Source organism: Strongylocentrotus purpuratus, unplaced genomic scaffold (assembly GCF_000002235.5).
Source record: "Strongylocentrotus purpuratus isolate Spur 01 unplaced genomic scaffold, Spur_5.0 spur5_scaffold_6, whole genome shotgun sequence".
Taxonomy (NCBI): Eukaryota; Metazoa; Echinodermata; class Echinoidea; order Camarodonta; family Strongylocentrotidae; genus Strongylocentrotus; species Strongylocentrotus purpuratus.
Window position 1 is genome coordinate 39,692,884 of NW_022145612.1, and position 23,692 is coordinate 39,716,575.

Genomic DNA, 23,692 nt, shown 5'->3' on the forward strand with positions numbered 1-23,692 from the left:
AAAGCGTAAAATGCTTTTATAATATTCTGCCATGGATCAAGAACTAAGGATAAAGATAAAGTTTCTAATGCAGTACAATTTTGCTCTTATGAATATTGCAAAATATATCTGTTTTGATGGTGATCAGAAGACTCGGTGACTTGTCATCGTCATGGCAACATGTCTTTAAAATTAAAAAATCCTGATGTTTACATTTAGTACCACAAGGAGAAAATGAAATACAGGTACTCGACAGAACAGAGGTACTTTTCAAAGGATTTTCTAAGAAAAGCAAGAAGAACTTCTTCTTATCAATTAATTGTTATGGTATTGTAATTCATCATTGATGTGTGTATTAAACTAAGTCTTATCTTAGAATATCTCTTTAGTTCCTGGGATTTTTACAACTCGTGCCAATTTGTACGGTCTTTCTTTGGGGATCTTAATTGTTGGAAATTTGTTATTTGTAATCATGCTTTTATAACTGCATAGTTGCAGACTATGAAGGTTTTACTAAATTCATTGTAATCATTTGACTCGTGTCAATTTTGGTAGAGCACGACTAAGGAACTTTGTACTAAGCATTTGATAAAAATAATAATATCATTAATAATATCATTAATATTATCATTAATATCATGTGATTCTGGAATATCCTTTTTCGATCCTATCAAGCATAAATTATAGAGAGCCAACTTGCATTGTAAAATTATCCTTAAAAGAATATGAGCTTAGCCCCCTCCCATTTTTCAATTAAAAAAAAATAAATCAAATACAGAACAAAAACAAGAAACAAAGAAGCTCTAAATACCAACATGTGTTTCTATTTCTACAGCATAAAACAAGCAGCACATGATTTAACAAAAACACAAGTAACCAAACAATGTCACAAAATTTCATGCAAAGAAAACATGGAGCACATTTCACTTCTCTATATATTTTTTTTTTAGTCACAAAACTTTCACAGGACAGTCACAAACAGTGAAATCACCTCTGACGTTTCAGTATCACTTTCCTCATCTCCATCCTAAGAGGGGGTTAGAGGGTGGTTAGATACAGAATGTATAGTGAATGGTCTAAAACAAAAAGAGAGAGACTCAGAGAGAAGGAACGACTCTACCCCCCTTCCATCACCATACTTGCAGTCCATACTACAGTCAAACCTGTCTTTAGCGACCGCCCAAGGGAAACACAAAAAGTGGTCTTTGTAGACAGGTTCCTTTAGTATAGTTTCAATGAGAAACCAATTTCAAGGGAAACAAAAATGTGGTCTTTGTAGACAGGTAGTCACTAAAGCAGGTTTGACTGTACAATGCTTTATATTAACATGGATCACAGACTCATAGCCATACAATATTCCACCACTACAACCCTCCCAAATTTGTGTACAGCAGCTTGGAGAACATGGACTCCACTATGCTGCTCCAGACATCTACCCAAGAATGGAGTCCAGCATAAAACCTAAAGGGCCACTCCATGCAGTGTCTCCTGTACAACATATGACATTTACCAATATATTTCATCCCATTTAAAAGTTTTGTGACCTTGACACAACTACGACTAATGGTAGTAATAAGAGAAAGCACCATTATTCAATGGTCATATTGAGAGATTCTTCTTCTTGGATAAAATACATGTACATGAACGTGGAATAATAATTTCTAATAATAATAACACTCTGTTTTTATATAGTGCTTATTACAATCACTAAGCGCTTTTAAACTTGGAGATTATTACCCCGGCTTTAGCTGTGCTGCCATTGCGGCGCTCTAGCATTTCAAAGAATTAATTCCTGCCAGGTACCCATTTACATCACCTGGGTTGAGTGTGGCAAATGTAGATCAATGACATACATATATGTCATACAGGGTAAATATTATTTGATGCACTTTCATTGATTTGCCCCTCACATGTTGAACAGCTAGCACTTCTATTACCCAATCTGTTTTCTACAACTCTTCTTAATTTGGCATGATGTCAGTAATGAAATGGGAAGACAACTGCTGCCCCACATGAACACCCTTTGGGAAAATGGAGAAAAGTAGTTTGGGGGTTCTCTTTCTAAGGCTTTGAGAAAGTTTAACACAAAATAAATCTATATGACATATACATCTACAGAATATAGATTATGATGACATATATACACATGATCTAACGGAGGGAGGTTCTGGACAAATACATGAATACAAGGATTGAATACAATCAACAATGAGGTCAGAATGGATATTTGTCATTATTTGTATCGATAAGGCACAATGGCTGACTTTAATCATGACGGTGGTACAATGGCATGATCGAGATCACGCTCAGCATGAACATGAACTTTGGTCTTGAATGCTTGATCTCAAATGCAATGTGATCATGGCCTGAAACAGATCAACATTCTTGTTCTACACTGATTCAGGTGTATTGTACAGTGAGGGACACATACATTTACATGTACATGAATTGAAATTAACAATGAGACATATACACATATAACATGACAGGAATATATTAACTTCTCTCTCTCTCTCTCTATCTCTTTCTCCCTCACTCCCCATCTCTCTCTCTCTCTCTTCCTCTCTCAATCTTCATACATTTTCAAGCCATTCATTTTACAACTCCTGTGTGATTCACTCATACTTCCTAATTAATTTTCATCCCTTAACCCAAAACACTAAGCCTAAATAGATAGGGACTGATTTTATGTTATCCTTCTCATAAGCAAACAGTTAGTGTTTTTCCCTGGCATACCCACACCTGTTCCTTGCCTGAGATATCACAGGAAAACTATGACAGATACGTGTTGGCTTGTTTTTAATTATTTTTTTCATTTTTCCCCCTATTTTAATCACACTCTGTAAGCTACATGTATTTTGCTATCATATTCTTTTCAGATAAAAAAAGAAAGATATCCTTTATTATTTACCGTCAAATGGTGGTATATTCATGTAAATGTGAATATAAGTAAAGTGTTTTCTTTCTTAATCGGTATAATCTATTCCTATCTATTCATTTTGAAGAGTACAGAGTACTGAGTGCTGATATGATTATTTGTTGTGTAACACACGAGGACCATGAATATATCAAATTATTTGGACATCATTTTCCGGAAAATATGAGTTACCTCCTTCAGTACAGCATAATGAAGTTATTTAAAGAAAAATCAAGATTAATTAGTTTTTGTCTGAAATTGTATACCATCCTCTTTGGTGTGTAAGATATCTATCAACGAAAGACATATTTTTCTCTATTTTGATCAACAATCCAGACTAAAAATAAAATCAACCATAATTATGTACCATCAAAATGGCATCTACCATACTTTAAACCTCTTTTTGTTTTCTCTTAAATAAAATCCTGCCTTGTATCATAGAAATTTTATTCCATTTCCCCTGCCAATTACAAGCACAGAGAGACAAAACAGGAAGTCTTAGTTATGAACATATTAAATATATTCTTGTAGTCCTGAAAAATAATTCCCTGACAGGATATCGGCCAGAGGTCAGATTTTTGGTTAAAGAAAAAAAAGAAAAGAAATAGGGAACTAACGATTCCAACACATGAACAGGAAACAGGACAACAAATAATATATAAGAATAGAGTTGGATACATAATATACATGAACATGTGCAGTTGCATACCTCCATTCGTGTACCACGTTGTATCCATTAGTAATATTATTGTTCGATTATTAGTCCCAGATTTTCTATATTTGATGAATGCACTGGCAAACATATTGAATATGAATGTGTATAACTTTTCTTACTGCCTTGGCCATAAGAACAGCACTAGTTCTGGTTATTTTTAATCTTTTTAATCTTTTTTTTTGCTACTAGTATTTCAGACATAATTGAAGAACAAAACAAATGTCTAGATAGCTTGAACTATTTAAAAACCAAATGGTACACCAGGTACACTGAATCTGAACTTTGCCTAATATACTACTTTAAGGATTGCCCTTGATAAGCTACAAAATATAAAGTATAACTAGATACATAAACTACCCTGACCCCTGGTATGTTTATTGTAAGTCCTACATGTATGTATACACATAATCATATTGAGCCAGATTCATTATATGTCAACATGAAAGAAATAAAGAAATAACATACACAAATAAACTCTTAACTAAAAGTGATCTTCAGGTGCATTCATTATGACAGCTTATACATGTTTTCATAAATGTCATGTATTTTTAAAACATTGTTTTCATGCTTCAATCAAAATCAATGAAAATTTGGTAACATGATAGAAAATGAAAGATTTTCCTAGATTAAAGTTGTGAGAGGGATGGGGGGGGGGGGGTAACGTATTTCAAACATGGAAACCGTGGAAAGCAATTGATTAGCAAGAAAAAATGCAAATCATACCATTCAGGTGGACACCTTGGATAATGCAACTCAATTTCATTGTTTCTTTTCTTTTCTTTTTTAATTTTAATTTTCCAAGAGACAATTCCCTCGAATCATTACAGGTAATCTTGAGTTTGGGAGGTAAACTTGAGTTTTGGTGGTAATGACAGAAAATAAAGTTCTCACATAATCAAGACGGTACAATTTTGGTAGAAATGTATGACAGCCAATCAAGTCAAACTTGTAGTCGCAACCATGTGCACAACACATGTTTTCATGTGTGCACATGTGAGTTGTACTTTCAAATATACATGTAGGTAAACATAATTTTAAGATAAATACCATCAGTTTGTTCACATGCTGTTCCCAAACAACCCTATCACCTGCATGAAATACGATTCAGAATCATTGAAAGATGCAAAAAGAGCATTTCTATAACCAAAACTCCTTTTTAAGATTCACTGTAACCAGTTGACAACCAAATTCTCTCATTCCCATAGGCTTAATACAGAGACCACCAGTTCCCATTAGCAATATGTTAAGAGATGCTTCCTTAAAGATAAAGATTAGTTCTGGTCAAGCGATTGCATTGTGAAAGAAACGCTGTGGAATCTATCAGAAAAGGTTGATCATCTAGCATATACGTATTGGTTTGTACTGCAAGGTTCTGGAATCATCCAAATTATATAAAGAAATACATGAACATGTGGTGTAAAAATCCGTCCCGATTTTTATGATGTTACATTCCATGTTTAAAATACTAAGGCATTTGAAGAGCCATGCTTTTCAGGGAATATTTTTTCTCTGATGTTCTTCCACACTTGCATAATACAATAACGCTCACAAATTATTTTTCACCTCTTCCCAGAACTCAACCTTCTCTTTAATATTGCTCCTGACGAGGGGATAAATACATGCACAAAATTCCAGGGATTATGGATGAGAATTGATAAAGATCATCAAAGTATAATATGGAACTGACCTTGTGTTTCTTCTGTTGAGCTTTGTGCTGTTGTTTCTTAAGCTGCTCTTGCTGGTGAAGAAGCTCCATTTTCTTGGCCTCCAGCTGCTTTTTGGTCTGAAGGAGAAAGGAGAAAGAGAGAGAGAAATAGAGAGAGAGAGAGAGAGAGGGGGGATGGAGGAGACGGAGACAGCGAGAAAGAGAGAGAGATAGAGAGAAATAGAGAGAGAAAGAGAGAGAGAGGGAGAGAGAGAGAGAGGGAGAAAGACAGGAACATGGGTTGAGCCTGGCAGTTGCATAAGATAAATTTCCCATCTAACTTTAAAGCCCAGTCAAGGAAATAATTTGTTTGGCTTGTTTGGGGCATCAAGACTTGTAAGGAGACAAGAAGATGTAGAAATTAATTCTTGTTAATGGCCATGACGGGTTTAATTTCAAATAATTGTTTTCCCCCTTGTGCTCATTGGAAAGAGCTCATATAGTTGCTCATACTGTTTTTGTGTTTGGTTTGTTTGCTATTTTTTTTTTCTTGGGGGGTTGGGGGGGTTGCATGTCTCTTACCAATACACACGTGATCTATAGGCAATTGGATCCCTTTTATGGGTAGAAACTGAGAATACAACATTGTTTGCTCATACGCAGATGCCAGAGATGGCACTGACTGAGATGGTCGCTCACATCATCCACACACATACACCACCCTGGATGCAAATCATCACACCGTGCACCCACCTCCATTATTGCCGCCATCTCCTTATCCTCCGACTCCGAATCCGAGATGGAGCCACCGCTGCTGCTGTCCGGGTGGCTCCCACCGGAGCTCAGGATCCCTGCCTCCAGGTCCGACAGGCTTCCGTCGGAATCGGTCAGGCCCCCTTCCTCTAACCTACTCCCCTCATCAGCGGCTCCTCTCTCGCTCCTCTCTCTGTGACTGTGACTATTGCTGTGCTTGGAGGAAGGCGACGGGGTGCCCTTTTCCCGACTCAGAGACAGGGGCGGTGTTTTCAATAACATGCTCTGAGGTATTAAGAGAGATAATGCCGTGGTTAGCTTGAAGGTAGATCAGTATCCATCATGAAGAGGCGCAGAGTTGGCTCAGTCAGTAAAAGCGTCTGCCTGTCGAACCAAGATCATGGGTTCGAATCCAACTCTGGCGGATGACTGAAGCCTACGTTGTGTGTTAATGTGCCCCACCTCTTTTTTATAGACAGAGGCTATGTTAAGTGGAAAACGCTCCGTCCCTCGGATAGGACGTTAAAAGGAGGCCCCGTACATTAAGAAGGCACAGGTGATGCCAAATAATTACTAATGATAATAATGATAATTACACCAATAAACAAACATTGAAATCTAAAGGGATTTTCATGTATCACTTAAACTCATCACAAGAGCCCAATATTTGAAAAAGTCTTTGTAAAATCTCTAAATTTATACATGTTCATTGAACAAGAAAAAAGTACTGTTTCACAAATAAAGTTGTAAATTAAATGAGTTCTAATATGTATATAAGAAGTATATATACTTTTCCTCTTTGATCTATTCCAGAATAAACACACATCTCACTCTTTAATTTACCTCCATACAAATTAAGGAAGTACAATGGTTACACTTTTAAGAAGCATCCAGGTTTACCTGAGGAACTGAGGTGCCTTAAATATACTCTAATTAATAAATTCCCTACTAAAATCCATCTATTTCCCTATTAGAACTCACTGGAGATTCCTTGATGACTGAGTTTGCGTCTTTGGTCCCGAGGAGAGAGAGTGGTGAAGAGGAACCGAGACTGGTGCTCGCTCCGAGGGGCGACCCATTGAGCCCCATCATGAGGGCAGCAGGGTCCCCAAACAGGTACTGGGGTGCATACTCTACCCTCCTGGGTCTACCTCTCCTACCCCTGGTAGAGGTGGTACTGGTGGTGGTGGAGGTGGTGGTACTGCTGGTGCCTCTGCTCAGGAGGGATGAGCCACGCCCTCTTCCGCGTCCCCTTCCCCTACCTCGACCTCGCCCTCTTCCGGTCTTGGCACCACCTACAAGGTGATAAGAAAAAAGGAAGCTTGGATTGTATTCTTCATCTGAGCACGTCTTGCCTTTGACTAAAATATCTGAATTACATGCTGATTACTTCTCTCTTTGACAGTCTCCTCTGCCTTTGTGCAAGTCTTGTCATCTCTCTCTTTCTCTTTCTTTCGTTTTTGTCTGCTTACTTTCTTTATTATACTTCAGCTCAATTTATTTAAAATTAAATACAACACAGATAAATTAATTTAATTCGCAGCTGCCTTGTTCTTCTGTTTTCACTGATTCGTTTCTGCCAATAATAAAATATATCATATATAGAGAGAGAAATGTCCACAAAGTAGAAAAAATGAAACATAACAGTCAATAAAAAGGATCAAAATTGCAAGAAGAAAAGTTCACATTACAAAAAAAACTATGCACTATATTTTTCAACCTAGCATGCTCTGAGAGAGATTCTATGCAAGGCTAAAGGTAACAAACTATTTTTTTTTTAAATCACCTCTTCTACAAGAAATTGAATCATAACAACACACACATGCATGATTTTCTTTTACAATAACTCGAACAATCATTTCAAAATGCACTTGCACTTTAATCTACTAGGGAAGAGGAAAATACATTCAACTACGTGTCTAGGAAAGTTATGTTGTATAACAAGATACTTTCAGGTTTCATGCTGATTCTCTCTATATCTAAACTAATTAGAGGCAACAGAATGATGACATATGGTCTTTCTTTCACAGCCCATCCTCACTTTTCTTCCAACAAGCAAATTATAGTAAATAAAGACTGATGGAATATTTCAGAAATATGGCTACACCTCCACTCATGCTTTTACATTTCATATTTTTCTTTAAGAAATAGTTTTACTTTGTAAACAAAGGATTGGTATGAACTCTAATTCCTAACCAGGTTTGAGATTTTTTTTTCTAAGTGATCCTAAAGTTATGACTCACATTTGAAAGTACTATGAAGTGAATCAAATCAAAAAATTAAAATCCCTGATTTCTCCCCACAACATTATTCAAATCAGCAAATTGAATCAGTGCTGATTTGAATCACTAACCCAAGTTCAAGTCGTCTTTATTTTGCCATCTCCTAGAATATATATATCTGAATGATGAATCAAATTTCAAGCATCATCTCCGAGTATGATATTTCCTGCCAGGATGCTCTGGAATCATACCCTCATGTGCGCTCTCGTTTTAATATTTCCATCCCGTCTATAAATCATGTTCTCCCCTCCTTATTGTCTCTTGTATTTTTATATTTTGTAAAAGGCAGAGAATGAGTCTATTAGGATGAGAATGCATGATTTGTAATAAGGAGGACAGTCAAAGGATGGTTCACAGTACCATCGTGTACATCTGTTTGACATTTGTGTAATAGACAGGAGTTTGTGATAGCAACATCCATCTATGAGATGCTAAATAATTCTTTACATCTACCCCCCTGTCCACACACAACATTTTCTGTGATAAGGCGTGATTAGCTATACCGTTTCGCGATAGTTTTAAGATGAAATTGTGTGTGTGGACGCTCACTAACGATACATCGTATGACGAAACTAGTCTAACGAAACGCAGGTTTGGGCATCGTTTCGAACTGAAACTCAATAACTAATCACGCCTAATCATGCCTAATCATGGAAAATGTTATGTGTGGACAGGGGGAGTGTAACTAGTGTAACTAACTGGGCGGGGCTTAACGTGACCTCGAGCGAAAGGAGACCAAACCTCTCATTCCTCTTCCATCTAGATCTAGGTTTTTTATAAAGTCAGCACCTGCAAAACCTCAAACAAGCCCCCCCCCCCCCCCCCATTTGATTTAATTTGATTTCATTTCTATGTAATGACATTAAATATCCACATCAAAGATGAAAATTAATTTGTCACATGCACACAAAGCTCTGAGAGAGATACTTCCATACATTGTATGGACCTACAAATTTAATTCCTTTTAGAAAAGGAATTACATGTATGTCACTCGGGGTGGTTTACGTCATTATCATTCCAACGTGCCAACTGCATCATCAGATTCTTTTGTGTCCAGAAAATCTATCAATACATGCATTGAACTGAGAAGCAAGCATAGCCTATTATCCACAATGTATATACACAAAAACTGTAAAGTCACAAGCAAAGTGGGCATCCAGACAAAAATGATAATTTATCTTTCCTTGCAATCATCGCAGGAAGGAAATAAAATACATTTCCCACTTAATAGAAATATAGAAATCCATGCACTGCCATGCAGGTGAATGCAGCTAGGGAAATACATTCTTCACATTTTAGCACAATGTCCTCTCCAATGTACTGCTTGCAACTCTATTATCATTACATAGGGCGTGGGAGAACATGGCCAACACATTTCTGCGTGTTTAAATAGGCATTAAAAAGCAGATTCTAATTTTTAACACAACAAAATTCAGTATATAAACTATGCATTAGGCACCCAGTTTGACAGAGAGCAAGTGTATCTCTGAAACTAATCAACCAAAGGATTATGGCCTTGCATCCTATCTGAGGGATTCACATTTTAGGATTAATACCTCAGTACAAAAGGCACTAGTGCATCGATTTGGCATTGAACCACAGGCCTTCATGTTAACACAAGACACTGCTCTATACCACTGAGCTACATGTATCTCATCTTCTATTGTTCCATCATACACTCTAGATCTTGAGTCTATAAACCAAGAGGTACAGAGGAGAAAGTACGGCACAGGTGAAAATCTTCAGTGTCTGAGGGAAAGTGAAATAAGAGGAGGTCTACGGGGGTTATAATATAATAGCCTGATGTTGAACCATTCTCCTACTTTCTTAGATTGAGATATAACTAAGGAAATGCATACATCATGATTCATACTGAAACTGGGATGGATTTATAAGTTCAGAGGTAGGAAGCCCATTAATTTGTTCAAGCTATTCTCTCTTTTTTTCTCCCTCCCTCTCTGTTGAGTTCCTAAAGTGATTGGTACACACAATATTCATTTGAATTCACAGTTCAATATCTTTACTGCCTTCCTCCTTCTGTCAAAGCCACTCAGTATAAGGAATATCTTTGTATCACGATTGAGAACTGATTTACACTAAGTGCTTTGTCAGAACATTGTTCAATTATCCAAGCAGTAATTCCAATATTTTCAAGATATCTATTTCTTTACGTCTTTCTCTTTCTCCTTTCTTAGAATATCTAGTAGATTATCATAAAACATATTTTTCTTACAGATACATTTAGCTTCATATACATGCCACAAGAAGGGATTTAAAAAACTAGAATGCTTGATTTTAGTATTATTTTCTTCATATAATCACTATGTTTCTCTGGGATTTCATATTGACCATGCAATATAAAATAAAGGAGACAAAGAGACAGAAAAAGAGAAGGGTAACAAAAAAAGAGATATAAAGAGAGAGGGAGAGAGAAAAATAAATATTCATTACGAGAGAAAAGGGAGACACATGTCACTGCTGGGAAGTACAAAGCGAAAGAGAGAGATAAAAAGAGAAAGAGAGAGATATAAAGAGAAAGAGAGAGATATAAAGAGAAAATTATATGACTAAAGTTATAGAGACTAAGAGTGGAAGAGAAACAGAGACAAATTGGGATCTGCATCTATACTGTTTATAAACCTGTAAGATGCGCTAAAGCAAACCATGATAAACAAAGAATATACATGTACTTTCAGATGATGTTCAAATGAAAGAAGTTCAGTAATAACAAGTAACAAAATAACTAAACTAAATATGGCCCGTTTCAGCACCTTTGATGAATCACCTTCATGTATATAGATAGCATACTTCATGCATGCACAAGCACTATACGACAAGGGTATGAGTAGGAATATGGGAGAAAGATAAATAGCGATCCTCGGCATGATCTTATCTCCGGACGTGCTATAAACTCGGGCAATGCTACTACGACAGCAAATATACAAAAAAAAGAAGCAAGGCGAAAATATTCTGTGATTTTCACCTTCATGTGACTCACTAGCTGTGCCACCACATTATCATTTCCTCTTTCAATAATAATCTTGTCTCTCTCTCCTTCTCCCTCCCTATCTTTCTTGGAGATATATTTTCAGCAGAGATATGAAAGAATATAGAGGTTTTAGGGAGAGTGTAGGACTCTGACAGGAAAAGATCAATTACACACTGGCACTGGACAAATATGACCAGCGTGTATGGACGGAAACTGCAGGTAGAAATGGTTAAAAGTGTACTTCGGTGTGTTTATTCAAGGCATCGATACCTGCTTTCAAAATTCGACTAGCATCCCCCGTTCCTATACATCTATCTTTTAAAATTTGGATGGCATTAACGCCATTTACAGAATCTTTGTTATACCCTATAGAACTGCAATATAGTACTACATTCGATCTTAATTTAGGCGTCTTCAGTGGCATTGGGTATAGTTTTACGCAAATTTTCCACATTACCCATTACAAGTCAGATACATCTTTATTTTTATATTCTTAAATATTCCTTTTATTCTTTAACAATAAATGTGTTGTGGATATGCTAGCTTCCTTGGCAAGCATCATTTGTAAGCAGGCAGATCCAAGCTATTTTCCCTTGGATGCCCAAAATTTGAACTCATTAAAATATACCGGTAGCAAAATGTATGTAATTTTATGACGCTTTTATTATTTTTAGGAAAAATGTATAATTATGAAAATCCATCTATTGTTATACATTTTAATTTCAATAAATCTCTCTATTTTGACAGATGTCGCAAGTACAAAAGGAAAACATGACCTTGCATGATTCGATGCATTATCGCCGTTTTCTGCTCATCGTGAATAAGCCATATGGGTCCCAATGAAAATACTGTAAACAAGTCTTTATGCCTCACATGTACATTGATTACATAGTGGATGAAATCATGTCTTTGTATTTGTAGATTAATTTTCTGCCAACCACCAAAGTGGAAAAATTTATCACACTGCTTTTCTTCTCAATAGTAGCACTTTCATTCATCTCTAATAAATGTAAGTAAATGTAGATATCTGCTGCTCTAATCCTAAGGGTAAAATTTAAATTGCTGTAATCAAATTCGATGCCTGAATCATTCCCAAAGTGTTTTTGTCTAATGATAAAGTACATGTATTCTATATAGGATTGGGAAACATTTGACACATGCACAAAACACTACAATGTATGATAGTATGATTTTGATATGTCACAATAAAACTGCTGTTTTCCTTGAGTCATGCAAAATAATTGGTCTACAGGATTGAAATAGAAACTGAAAACAAATGACCATAACAAAAAAAATGATTAAGTAATTTTTCAGTGGGCGGAGGCATTAAAAACCCTCAAGCGGGCTCTAAATACATAAATCATTCAAAGCAATGAAAAATATGATACAGCTAGATGAAAAAAAGAAAAAGAAATGCCTGGGATCATTTCAGGAGCTATTTCTCACCAAAATCCAAATGAAATCTATTTTACTTCATCTTCTATCAAACTCCTTTAATGATGTATTGACAACTTTCTATTTATTCTGGTGACTCCACTATGGCACACTTGTCTCCGCACTTCACAATCTATCCTGTTTTCACAAGCTCATGATATATTTTGATAGGTATATACTGTTCTAACCTACGACACTCAAAGGGTTAAAAGCATTCACACAGTGATTTGCAGGAAGGTAAGATGGACAAACAACCAAAATAACATGCTTCAATAACTACTGTTTCTTCAAACCTGGCAATGATCATTAGAGACATTTCAAGGAGGAGCAAACTGATGGGGAAACAAAATGAAGTAATAACGAAAAATGTACGACAGCAACAAATGCAGAGAATCTACATACTTAGGAGGGCTAATATAAACACAGCTCACATGATTTGCATTCCAAGGAGACATAATAATCTGCAAGTTAAAACTCTTTGATAATGATGATGCGGCATTCAGACACAAGACAAAAATTGGGAGCTACTTAGATATATATGACTTGACAATACCAGGGAGAAGGCTCACACAGACACAAGAAAAGGGGTCTACATCTTTAGGATCTATGGAAGGGGTATACACAATGGCTCCACGTCACGACGACATTCAATAGAAATTCCTCACAAGCAAACAATGATAAAAACAAGGGAAAGCTGCTATTGAACATGAAACAACATACGTTGTTGCTTGAGAGGGTCTGAAAAGAGGGCATTGAACGCCGGACTGGTGGGAGCAGGGGCGCCCGCCGTCGTCGCCCCTGCAGGGTCGGGCATGAAGGTAAATGACGGGGCAGCGGCAGCGGCGGCGGAGTTGGCGAGGCTGGCTGCGAAGAGATCATGGTCCAGATTTGGAGTCTGCTGCCACCATGCGCCACCCGCTCCTAATGTCATGTGATCAGTTAATTAGGGAGATAGAATTTGACAGTCAATTAGTCTGCACAAGTATACATAATGATAGCTAAACATTACTATCCCCTGTGTTTCTTCTTCTAAATAAGAACAAACACTTATTAGTACCGGTAAATGCATTCTATATTCCTGTTATAAAATATTTCTCTATCAATCTCGATCTGGCAAATAATACCAATAGTTTTGCAAAAAGTGATCCTACATAAAACACAACAAAGCACAAAGTAATATCCTAGAAGGAAAGTATTGTATACATACATAATCTTATCTGTTCAAATAATCAATGATTACATCCAATATTCCATGTACTTCACACAAACAAATTAAACTTCAAACTTTCATGCAATATCACAATCTTTAAGACATGAAATAAGATATATTTCAAAATAAACCACAAGACAGCTGATGTAACAGATCAGTATTGTTGACAGTGAAAAAAAGTTTTTGTAAAATAATTTCATTTGAAATCTGACTCTACTAGATGAGAGATACATGTATGTCAAATTCAAAGTCAGATAATAAATTCACATGCTTATAAGGAGTGGACTAATTGCACAATGTATGCCTTAACCAAGCATAGATCTATTAATGGTTATCAATCCGCATCCGTTATCAACTGACTGAGTTGATTCTCATGCAAAGCAAACGGTCTTCTTACATAACCATCAACTATGCAGGGCAAAATATTTGGAAGAGAAGGAGAAAAAGTAGCAATAATATCTTCTAAAATTGTGAAAATTACAACTTTTCCACTCGATTTCCAGATTGATTTCCTCGTATTGTAATAATAAAAAAAAGGAGCAAGAACCTAGGATGAATTAGAATTAATACTAAAAAAATGTCTTATTCCAGGGGTACTTTCATATTCCATTAAATGCAATAAGTCCCCAAATCAATACGGGAACAATTTCAAGGCCTATGGGGGCTGTTTGCCCATTTCCATAGCTTGGGGGGGGGGGGGAGGGTGAAAATTACCCCATGTATGTGGATATTGATTAGGAAGCATAGTGCATAACAAAGATATCTCTGATCAGCTATAGGTAACTTGCAGAGTGAATATTGCAAAACTCAAGAGTTAAGGAAACACTTCACAGGTCACATATTCGCATACAGGAAGTAATTAGAAGGTCAATGGGTGATTGTTCAGGATTCTGCGGTGTCTGCCAATCGGTTGTCTGTGTTTTCATTCTTTTTGGTGACGACATACACCGTTTCTTTTTTTTTAAAATCTGATGCGTGCTGCTACTTATGCAACATTTGAATTGATATTTACCAATTGCCACCCTCGATCAAGGTGAAGTAAATGGTTATGAAAGAGGTAAAAAGAAATACCTGCAATGCTCAAGTTGCTTATCGAAGAAGCTTACCAAAAAAGCCCAATGAATAGTGCTTTATCCAAATTGAACTACTATCAGTATCGTTATGACATGTACTCTTTGGCGTCTTTAAACTTTATCCATGGATTCATAATATTGGAACTCCACTTCTTCAGTTGTATACCTTAAAACTAAAGAGGTTGGCAAAACAAAAGCAAACAATCAGTGAAAAGAAGCTTTGTTTTTAGGAAAGCTACTCTGTGGGCCAGTTATTGCACTGTAGATGTTCATTCCTGTATAGAAGAACCTTTATGAAAAGCTTTAGTAACAATAATTAAATTGGAAATAGTTCTTTCTTCTATTTCTATAAATGCCTCTTCATATTCTAACGAGCATTGGTCCACATTAGATTGATATTAATCAATGTTTTGGTCGACCACAATAAAACTAAATGAATGACGCCAATTAACATAACGCCAGTCATTATTATGAGTGATTGAGTGGACTATTACATTACTTGGCAAATGCTCTAAAATGAAAAATCCCCCTCCTAGAAGCCCTCTACCGCCGCACTCCCACCCCTCCTCCTCCTCCCCTCTACCCCTCCCTCTTCCCAATCCCCATCAAATTTGACCCCCTACCAGCATCACAAAGGTCATTTCATATTTCTTCCATGACCAAAAAGATTATAAAGCAGGAGCTCAGAATAAACATGGGGAATCCACCACTCCTAAGAAATATATTTTAAAAACCTCAAGCTGGGTCAACTTTTCCAGGAACAAAGAGAAAACTTTTGGTGCATCGAAGAAAGAGGGCAAAAATGGAGTACAGACAAGGGGGTAGGATTTTCAATATATAAGACCTCTATAGCAATATGAATGATTTTTCATACTTCTATAATGACCTTGAAAAACAATAAAACATAAAGATAACAAAAAGAAGCTGAGTCAGTGACCATTTTTCTCATTCTGGAGGACTTTCCCAATTAGAAGATTGCAAGAATATATGCTACATCATAGTGAACAATGCAAACCTTCATATAATTTGTTCAAAGCCAGAAGGCCGTTGACTCTGTATTAATGTATAAGGGTTAATAACCTTCTGGCTCAAAACCAGATGATATAATATCATCCTACCCCCCACCCCCTTATGAAACATCAATTGACCTACTACTAAATGTTCACTATTACATGGACCTACTTCTCCCCGTCTATACATCATGTCTATATTACGTCCTGATGACAATGCTCAAAACTGTGTAGTCCTTTATTTATAAGCACACTTTCAGGAAACTGCGAGCCCACAATAGACATCATACATGGATGTATTTAGGCACTGCCACATGGCTACAATGAATACCACATGCTCACATTATACACAGGCTAGGCATATAGAGTGAGATAACTGATAAATACCCTACAAAAGACTTCATGGAATAAAACCCAACAGAGCAAACCAACTAATCATAAGCATTTGACCTCCCTATGCCCTTTGTTCCCAAACCTCAACTCCTCACTATTATATTTCCAGCTCACATATATAACACTGCCTGAACGGAGACATCATTTTCTTATTGCCCCCTTTATACATATCCACAAGCTATAGAACAAAGAGTTTTTGGTGCGTCCTGCCTGTGTAGCCCACTTCTTTTTACTACATCTTGTGTGTAAGGATACCACAAACAAAGGCCCTCCGCAAACCTACAAGTCTGTCTGCTATTCAGCAGTCATCTGGAGTACTTGTAATGGGAGTATAAACTCTCTCTCTCTCTCTCTCTCTCATAATGAGTCACTTCAAGAATATAACATGCCTCTCTCCAAGAAAACATATTTTCTTTACAGATAAAAATGTGTTGCTTGCATGATGGTGTAAGCCATGCATCATTAGACCATGGACAGCGAACTATAAGTCATACAGAGTACAATGTTTCATGTGTACACTATAAACTGTCTTGACAAAATGCTTCAATACAGTAAATTTGAAAAATAAAACTCATACCAATAGTACAGTTCTTTCACACACAAAACCAACAGCAACTGACATCTTGATCAGATATTAGGTTTCACCTACCACAATTCTCTATGTATCTAATAGAATAATAACTAAATGAAAACAATTTTTGGTCAGTTAGATCGATACTGAAGCACATCTCTAAACTATGAAACTCAATTGTAACCTTCCATCTAGTTTGTAATCAAATTTATCATTCCTTAAAGATACTCAAAAAATAATTATAGAATGACAATATTAATCTGGATTTCATGACAATAAAATGATGATGATGATGATGATGATGATGATGATGATGGTGGTGGCGGTGGTAATGGGGATAACAATCAATCTGGATTAATATTGTGCTAAATCAGTTCTTTAATTTAGTTCAAGACTGTGGGGCACAAAGTAAGATACCAAACAAGTGTTATTTCAATTCCAAAATTATTCTCTAGTTGGTAGTATTACAATAACTAGGTTGATCTTGTCAACAACATAAATATGGATTTGCATTGTGCTAAATCACTTCTATAATTTAGTTCAAGACTGTGAGGCACAAAGTCTCATACCAAACAAGCATATTTCAAATTCCAACATCATTCTCTGTTTTAGTACTAGAAGTAGTAGTAGAACTACTAGAAGTAGTAGTACTACAATAACTATGTTGATTTTGTCACTGTTATAACTAACTAAAAAAAGGTTAGCATTTCACTCTAAACCCAAGATTGTCTTACTCTGAAATCATCACAACTCCAATAAACTCCTAGGATTCAAAGAGGACTTTTTTTACAGGATATATCTGAGAGAGCTCTTGTTAGAACAATTTGATCTTAAAAGATTTATATTCAACTCTAAACTCACAATTGTTTTACTCTGAAATCATCACAAGACTCAATAAATTATAACAATTCCATGAGTGCCTTTTACAGGATATAGTTCTTGTTGGAATAAGTTATCAGAAATATTACTCATCTTGCTTTCATGGAAAAACATAATCCTATGAAAGGAATTGAGCCTAAGAGGCATGGGATATATATCTAACATGCCGCTGTTAACCTCATGATCCAGATAAGAAAGAGATAATCATTTTCTAAAAGTAGTATAACTAATGTGCAAGGCTGCAATCTTGTTTAAACTACAAGTTATAAAAGGCACTTATTTTTCTTTCCTTTTTGACAAGAGGATTCTTTCACTATATTTCCAGTGAACATGTCACAGTGCATTGGCAAGAACTTTGAATAATTCATTTGGCTTGTTTTAATACCAAGGTTTTTGACAGAAAACCTCTCAACAATAGGAAGGATGATTTTCCATCACTTTCATTTTCAAAAGTCGTACAAGACTGAGAAAAAAATTCCTGTTCAAGTGAAAAGAGCACACTGAGTAAAGAAATCAAAATGTCATATTTTCCTTTGATAAGATGATGAAACAATAATAACTATAATGAGCATCGTGCAAGCAAGTAACGTCTCTATCCCCTATTTTTCTCTTATCCTCGCTGGGCAATTACTATTTAAGCACTTGGTACCTTAACCCGTATCTGTCATATTGAATTAAAGAATTAAAATTTGCTAATTAAGAGAAAAAAGACAGTTACATTGTTATGTTAATGGATATTAACACTCTCCTTTCTCTAAACAGATAAGATCCAAATGAGATAGGTAATAAGTTATGATTAGCTATGTACCTTTGCTCCATATATGATTGAATTGCATGAACATTACTTTTCATGAAAAAAGCAACATCCACCATTGATGGGAATAACATAACAGGCTGCAATAACAATGAGAAGAATAATATTGGATATTTCTATAGTGCTCAAGCTACTCTAATATAAAAAATAATACTTCTAGAGGACCTTGGAGTAACGTGCATTGTGCTCTATTACACGAATAATACAGAGTCCATTCTAACTTGCTATAGCCATAATAGATTTCAGGCCTTTATTACAAAATTACCTACACACACGCACACAATTGTACATCTCTGTACACTAAACTAGCTGGCAAACAGCTTAATAATTGAACATACACATGCAACGTACATCAGAAGAGCACAAAAGAGGTATATAGCTTTGATCATGCATGCATGTTAATAATGTGGCAAACCTGAATTTACATGCAAACACACTATTGTCTGCTATTTCACTTTACATCTACTTTTGAATACAAAATTGATCTCGTACACAAACAAAGCCATCTGGTGCCCTATGGTAGTCTTTCCACTGCCAAAGTTTAAACAGCATAACCTATACCGATGTATTTTCCTTTGTGTTACAAGGAGAACCTAGGTTTCAAAGTCAAACAGCATTCATTTCTCGTGATCAATTCTTACAATGCCTCCTTTCCTTTAGCTGTTTGAGGACAGTAAAATGTAGATAACCTGCTGAGTAATGCTAGTCTAATGAGTCACAGCTCGATGACATTAAAATTGCAGCAGAAATCACTCTTGACAAGATAGAAATGGACGATATATCAACTTGGCAATTTCTAGAAGGATCTTGAATAGTGTTTCATATCAGGGTACTGATGGCTAATCAATGGCAATGGATAAAAGGGTGGCATTTGAATGACGAGAACAAGTGTTTTAATAGGCATAATTATGAAGGCGCATTGTAGGTCAAAATTGTTAAAGCATCTATGCTCTACTAAAAGGGGTTTTATGTAATATCTCAGTCTACCAAAGGCAAGGAAAATGTATGTGGTATTGGTGTACTAGTTGTAACTCTGCATGTATGTGAAGAATATTGTTGCAAATACACAGTCAATTTCATAACGTGTCAACAATCGACAATCAATGAAGTTGAGCAATGGTAATACATTATAATCTACGCATGAAGATTTAGATTACGAATGTTGGGCGTACAATACATTTGTGTTTGTTAGGTTTCAACTATTCAAGACAATAGCAAATGTTGCAAGTTTTCTCTCATGACAAATACATTGAAAAGAACCCAACTCCACAATACTTCACAGGGCTAACTTAGAAAGATAATTCACCCTTTTTTTTTGGGGGGGGGGGGGCTATTCTGTGTCTCAATCCTTGGTAAAATGACCAAACTACTAAAATCCTCATCTGTTTTACAAAACCTACAATTGCAGTGAATTTCTATGATTGCCTTTCATTACAAAATGTAGCAATGATGCACTTCTATTTCTTTGTGTTCAGTTTACCATCGCTATTCTCTAGAGCTGTATTAGAGCAGTTCAGAGAGGCGTAATAACCCTTTTATTCAGGGTGAGTGCCATAACCAGTGGTACGGCTCTTCGGAGCTCTTCAAAATCTTTGTAATTACGCCGAGGTTTGGCAAGATCCACCCCACGTCCAAACATCCAATCACTCTTCAGGAGGACTTGACAATTTCCATGATACATTTCACGTCAGCAACCATCGTTTCTGCTGATGATTCTCATTGTATTTTATTAATTGTCTCTCAGATCCCTAACCTGGCTTGACTACCTTCACTTTGAAACTATAATCATGATTTGGAATTTGATCTTTCTCTTTTTTTTAAATCTATGAAGGTGTCAATTTAGTCCATCAAAATAACTGCATGATGAAGTAAGACAGCTCATATCTACAGTGTCATTGGAAGAACAATCATCATATATGATATGATGATTTTTTTTTTTTACCACAAAAATTAGATCAGTTACTTTTTTCTGTTGATAAAGTGTGACAATGAAAAAATCTAAAGACTATATCCTACTCAATTCAGTTTATTAATCTTCTAATTGATTCAGTGCTATCCCAACTCCAGTTTTAATGTTGATGATACAAATCGTCCTTGTTTTCACAAAGTGACGGTAGTGAGGAAAATCGTAACGCAAAGTGAATGCAATTTTTTTTCACTACCGTCACTTCGTGAAAACAGCGACGAAATATATTCACCCCTAGGATGTATTATAGTGAAAGATATAACATTATTTTTGATGAACTTTATTGTTAAATCATTATACTGAACTAGCTTTCCGATCAGTTCTCTGTGATGGTACATTCTATTCATTTCCCCCTCTGATGTACAAATGGTACCGAGTTCACTGTTGGACATACCTAAATCAATTTTGAATGGATTAAACCCTGAGATCTGACCCTGTATCAGAACTAAAAATGTTACAAAAGAAGAGAAAATAGACTTTCACAAAGATAATATGAATTCAAGAAATGGAAAGCAGGCTTCATACAGATATCTGTGCAAACTTAACTATGGCGCGATTCAAAAAGAATGATTACAATTTCATCTGCCACAATTCTACCAACTCCCTTCCTTTATAGCTTCCCAATTGCAAAGTGTATCCCTCACTTGATTTCACCCATAGTTTACCAGCCTATAGTATACCCAACCCTGGCTTCACAGATCGAGAATCATTAACATAGCATGTGTGGAGTGGAAACAAGACGATAGCCCACAAAGCATGCTAGCTGCATCATTGATGTCAATATTAATTGCTTATCCGTCTATGTTACACCACCCCGGCAAAGGCCACAAAAGCAAAAGTAATAATAATATTCTTCCCTCGGCACGTCCGCCGGGAAATTTCTCGTTTAGCAGCTCCCAACCAACCACAGCTAAATTTTCATCGGAGTGGCCCAATGCCGTATGTCATGAGCCTTGATGATGATTCCTCTCGCTGCCTTCTCTCCTCCATCTTTTTTTTCTTTTCTTTTTTCGGTCGTGTAAGATAACTGAAGTACCACCTTGAGAGAGTGAAAAGGCACCTAGCAGGGCTTGTGTATGGGGAAATTAGAGAGAGACTGCAGGAATAGCTCAAACTGCGTAACATCCCAGTTTGTTTATTTAGTGCGCTCACTCCATTTTCAGGGCGTCGCGTCATACCGTTTCTTACTCTATCACCCATCAGCAGCATGGCGGATGCTTTTTTTTTCTTCCCCTCGCTATATAGCTCCAAGATGAAGAAGAAAGGAAAATGTTCCTGAGAGAGATTGCAGCACTTGCAGGTGCCAATTCAAAGATGTAAATTGATCATCTCATAGTACTAGGGATTGGGGGTCCGCCATGCCCTACTACCTAAAGCTGTTTTACAGCTGAACAAGAGATGAAACATCTACCCTACATTGTCGGTCAGGCATAATATCATTCTATTTATACTTAGGTCATACTTGTTCTCTCTCTCTCTCTCTCTTCTAATTCTATCTTCTCTCTTCTTTTCTCTCTTCTTTTCTCTCTTCTCAAAGCAAATGATATATTCAAGTCTTTCAAGAAAATAGAAAAGAAGAACATGTATGTAAAACTTCAAGAGAGGGCAAATGATATCTACTATTCTTGTTATCATGCCTTTATAAAAGCCACACATTTTTGGATAGTGCTACACGAGTATTATGAACCAGTGGATAATTCAGGTTGTGTCACATTAATTTGTGAATATTCAGGTAATTTATATCCTCCCTAAGGGAATACACTTGACTGTGACACATTGCTTGTATCATTTATATCGTTTTTTTGTCATCCAAATTACTGGCGATTATTGACTCAGGTGTATCAGTTTAAATGGCAAGCCAAAATCCCCAGTTCTTACCACCCCCCCCCCCCCCAAAAAAAAAATATCAATTCAAAAAGAATAAAAATGCATATAAATTTAGGAATAAATCAGCCATTAATATGAAAATAAGATCTTGTTTCTATTCATTAATTTACAATTCATTGGCTCATTCATGTGTTGATCTGTGAGTCACACATATGTTCCGTTTTCTTTCCTTTCAAGCCAACTTGATTATTAATTAGTGTAAAATATAAATTCAAAATTTTAAGCATGCTCATTCCTCCTCCAAAATGCTCTTGTTACAACTTCAATATCGTTTTGAATGTTCACCTGACCTAGCAACAGCTAGCATGCACTTTGAATTAACTGCTTGAAAGGGTTAAATGAAATGTCTCATCACAATGTTAGCAAAGATCAATTATGAATGAATTAATATGAAAATGGTCATTCAGTGCATGTTAGTGGGTAAATCAGTGGATAATTAGAGCAAAATGCCCATGCATAATCTATTAAAAACAATACAGAACTAAAACAGTGATGTACAAGGGGTGCAATAACTGCAAATAGGTGTGCAAAACCATAATGTGACATTTCCCATTCTACAATATATGCATCCAAGAAAGATATCTGTGCACTTGACATTCTCGTCACAGGACGTTTTGTCAGAAACCGAACAAGGTGCAAATATGCACTCCATGCAGCTAGAGAAAATACTTGGCAAACATCATCCGAGACATTTCCAATAATATTCAAAGACAAGCACTGTATCCCTTCCAGCTACACCGTCATATAACTACCATGTCTTCTCATTTACATGTCCGCATAATTTGGAAAGACGGGGTACGGGAGGAGGAGGATCGGGGGTGTTTCAGAAGCAGGTAATCACATACATGCGAATGGGACCACAACTATCATTGACTCGAGTAGTGGGAGTATCAGAAAACAGCAATCGTCTAACGCAGCAAAAGACAAATGTGGATCCTAAGTGCGTATAATGAGGCGGATGAAACTATATTTATTTGTGACAGATGGCAAATTGGAAATATTACTGCCGTGACTCACAGGATAAGGTTTCTGTCTCTCTCTCTCTCTCTCAAACCCTGCCAGTCTACACATACTTTCATATTTTTCTTTGCTCCTTCATTTTTTTTCCTTCTCACTCTATCATTGACGCTCAAGTAGGCATGCACTTCATGCATATATTTCAGCTATGAACAGAA

General features: G+C 36.3%; 1 protein-coding gene across 9 annotated transcripts in view; it reads right to left on the reverse strand.

Moving 5' to 3' along the window:
• The window catches only part of LOC577880 (bromodomain adjacent to zinc finger domain protein 2B), a 92,270-nt gene that overhangs the window by 41,432 nt on the left and 27,146 nt on the right, over positions 1-23,692 (reverse strand). For 8 of the 9 annotated variants that reach the window (XM_030972748.1, XM_030972749.1, XM_030972750.1 and 5 more), the window contains 3 exons: positions 6,991-7,304; positions 6,010-6,294; positions 5,299-5,394 (listed from right to left, as the gene is read on the reverse strand). In XM_030972748.1, coding sequence (XP_030828608.1) covers positions 5,299-5,394; positions 6,010-6,294; positions 6,991-7,304 — 695 coding nt within the window. Of the gene's footprint in view, positions 1-5,298; positions 5,395-6,009; positions 6,295-6,990; positions 7,305-13,434; positions 13,903-23,692 lie in introns of those variants that run through there. The other variant, XM_030972751.1, reaches the window with a different exon arrangement.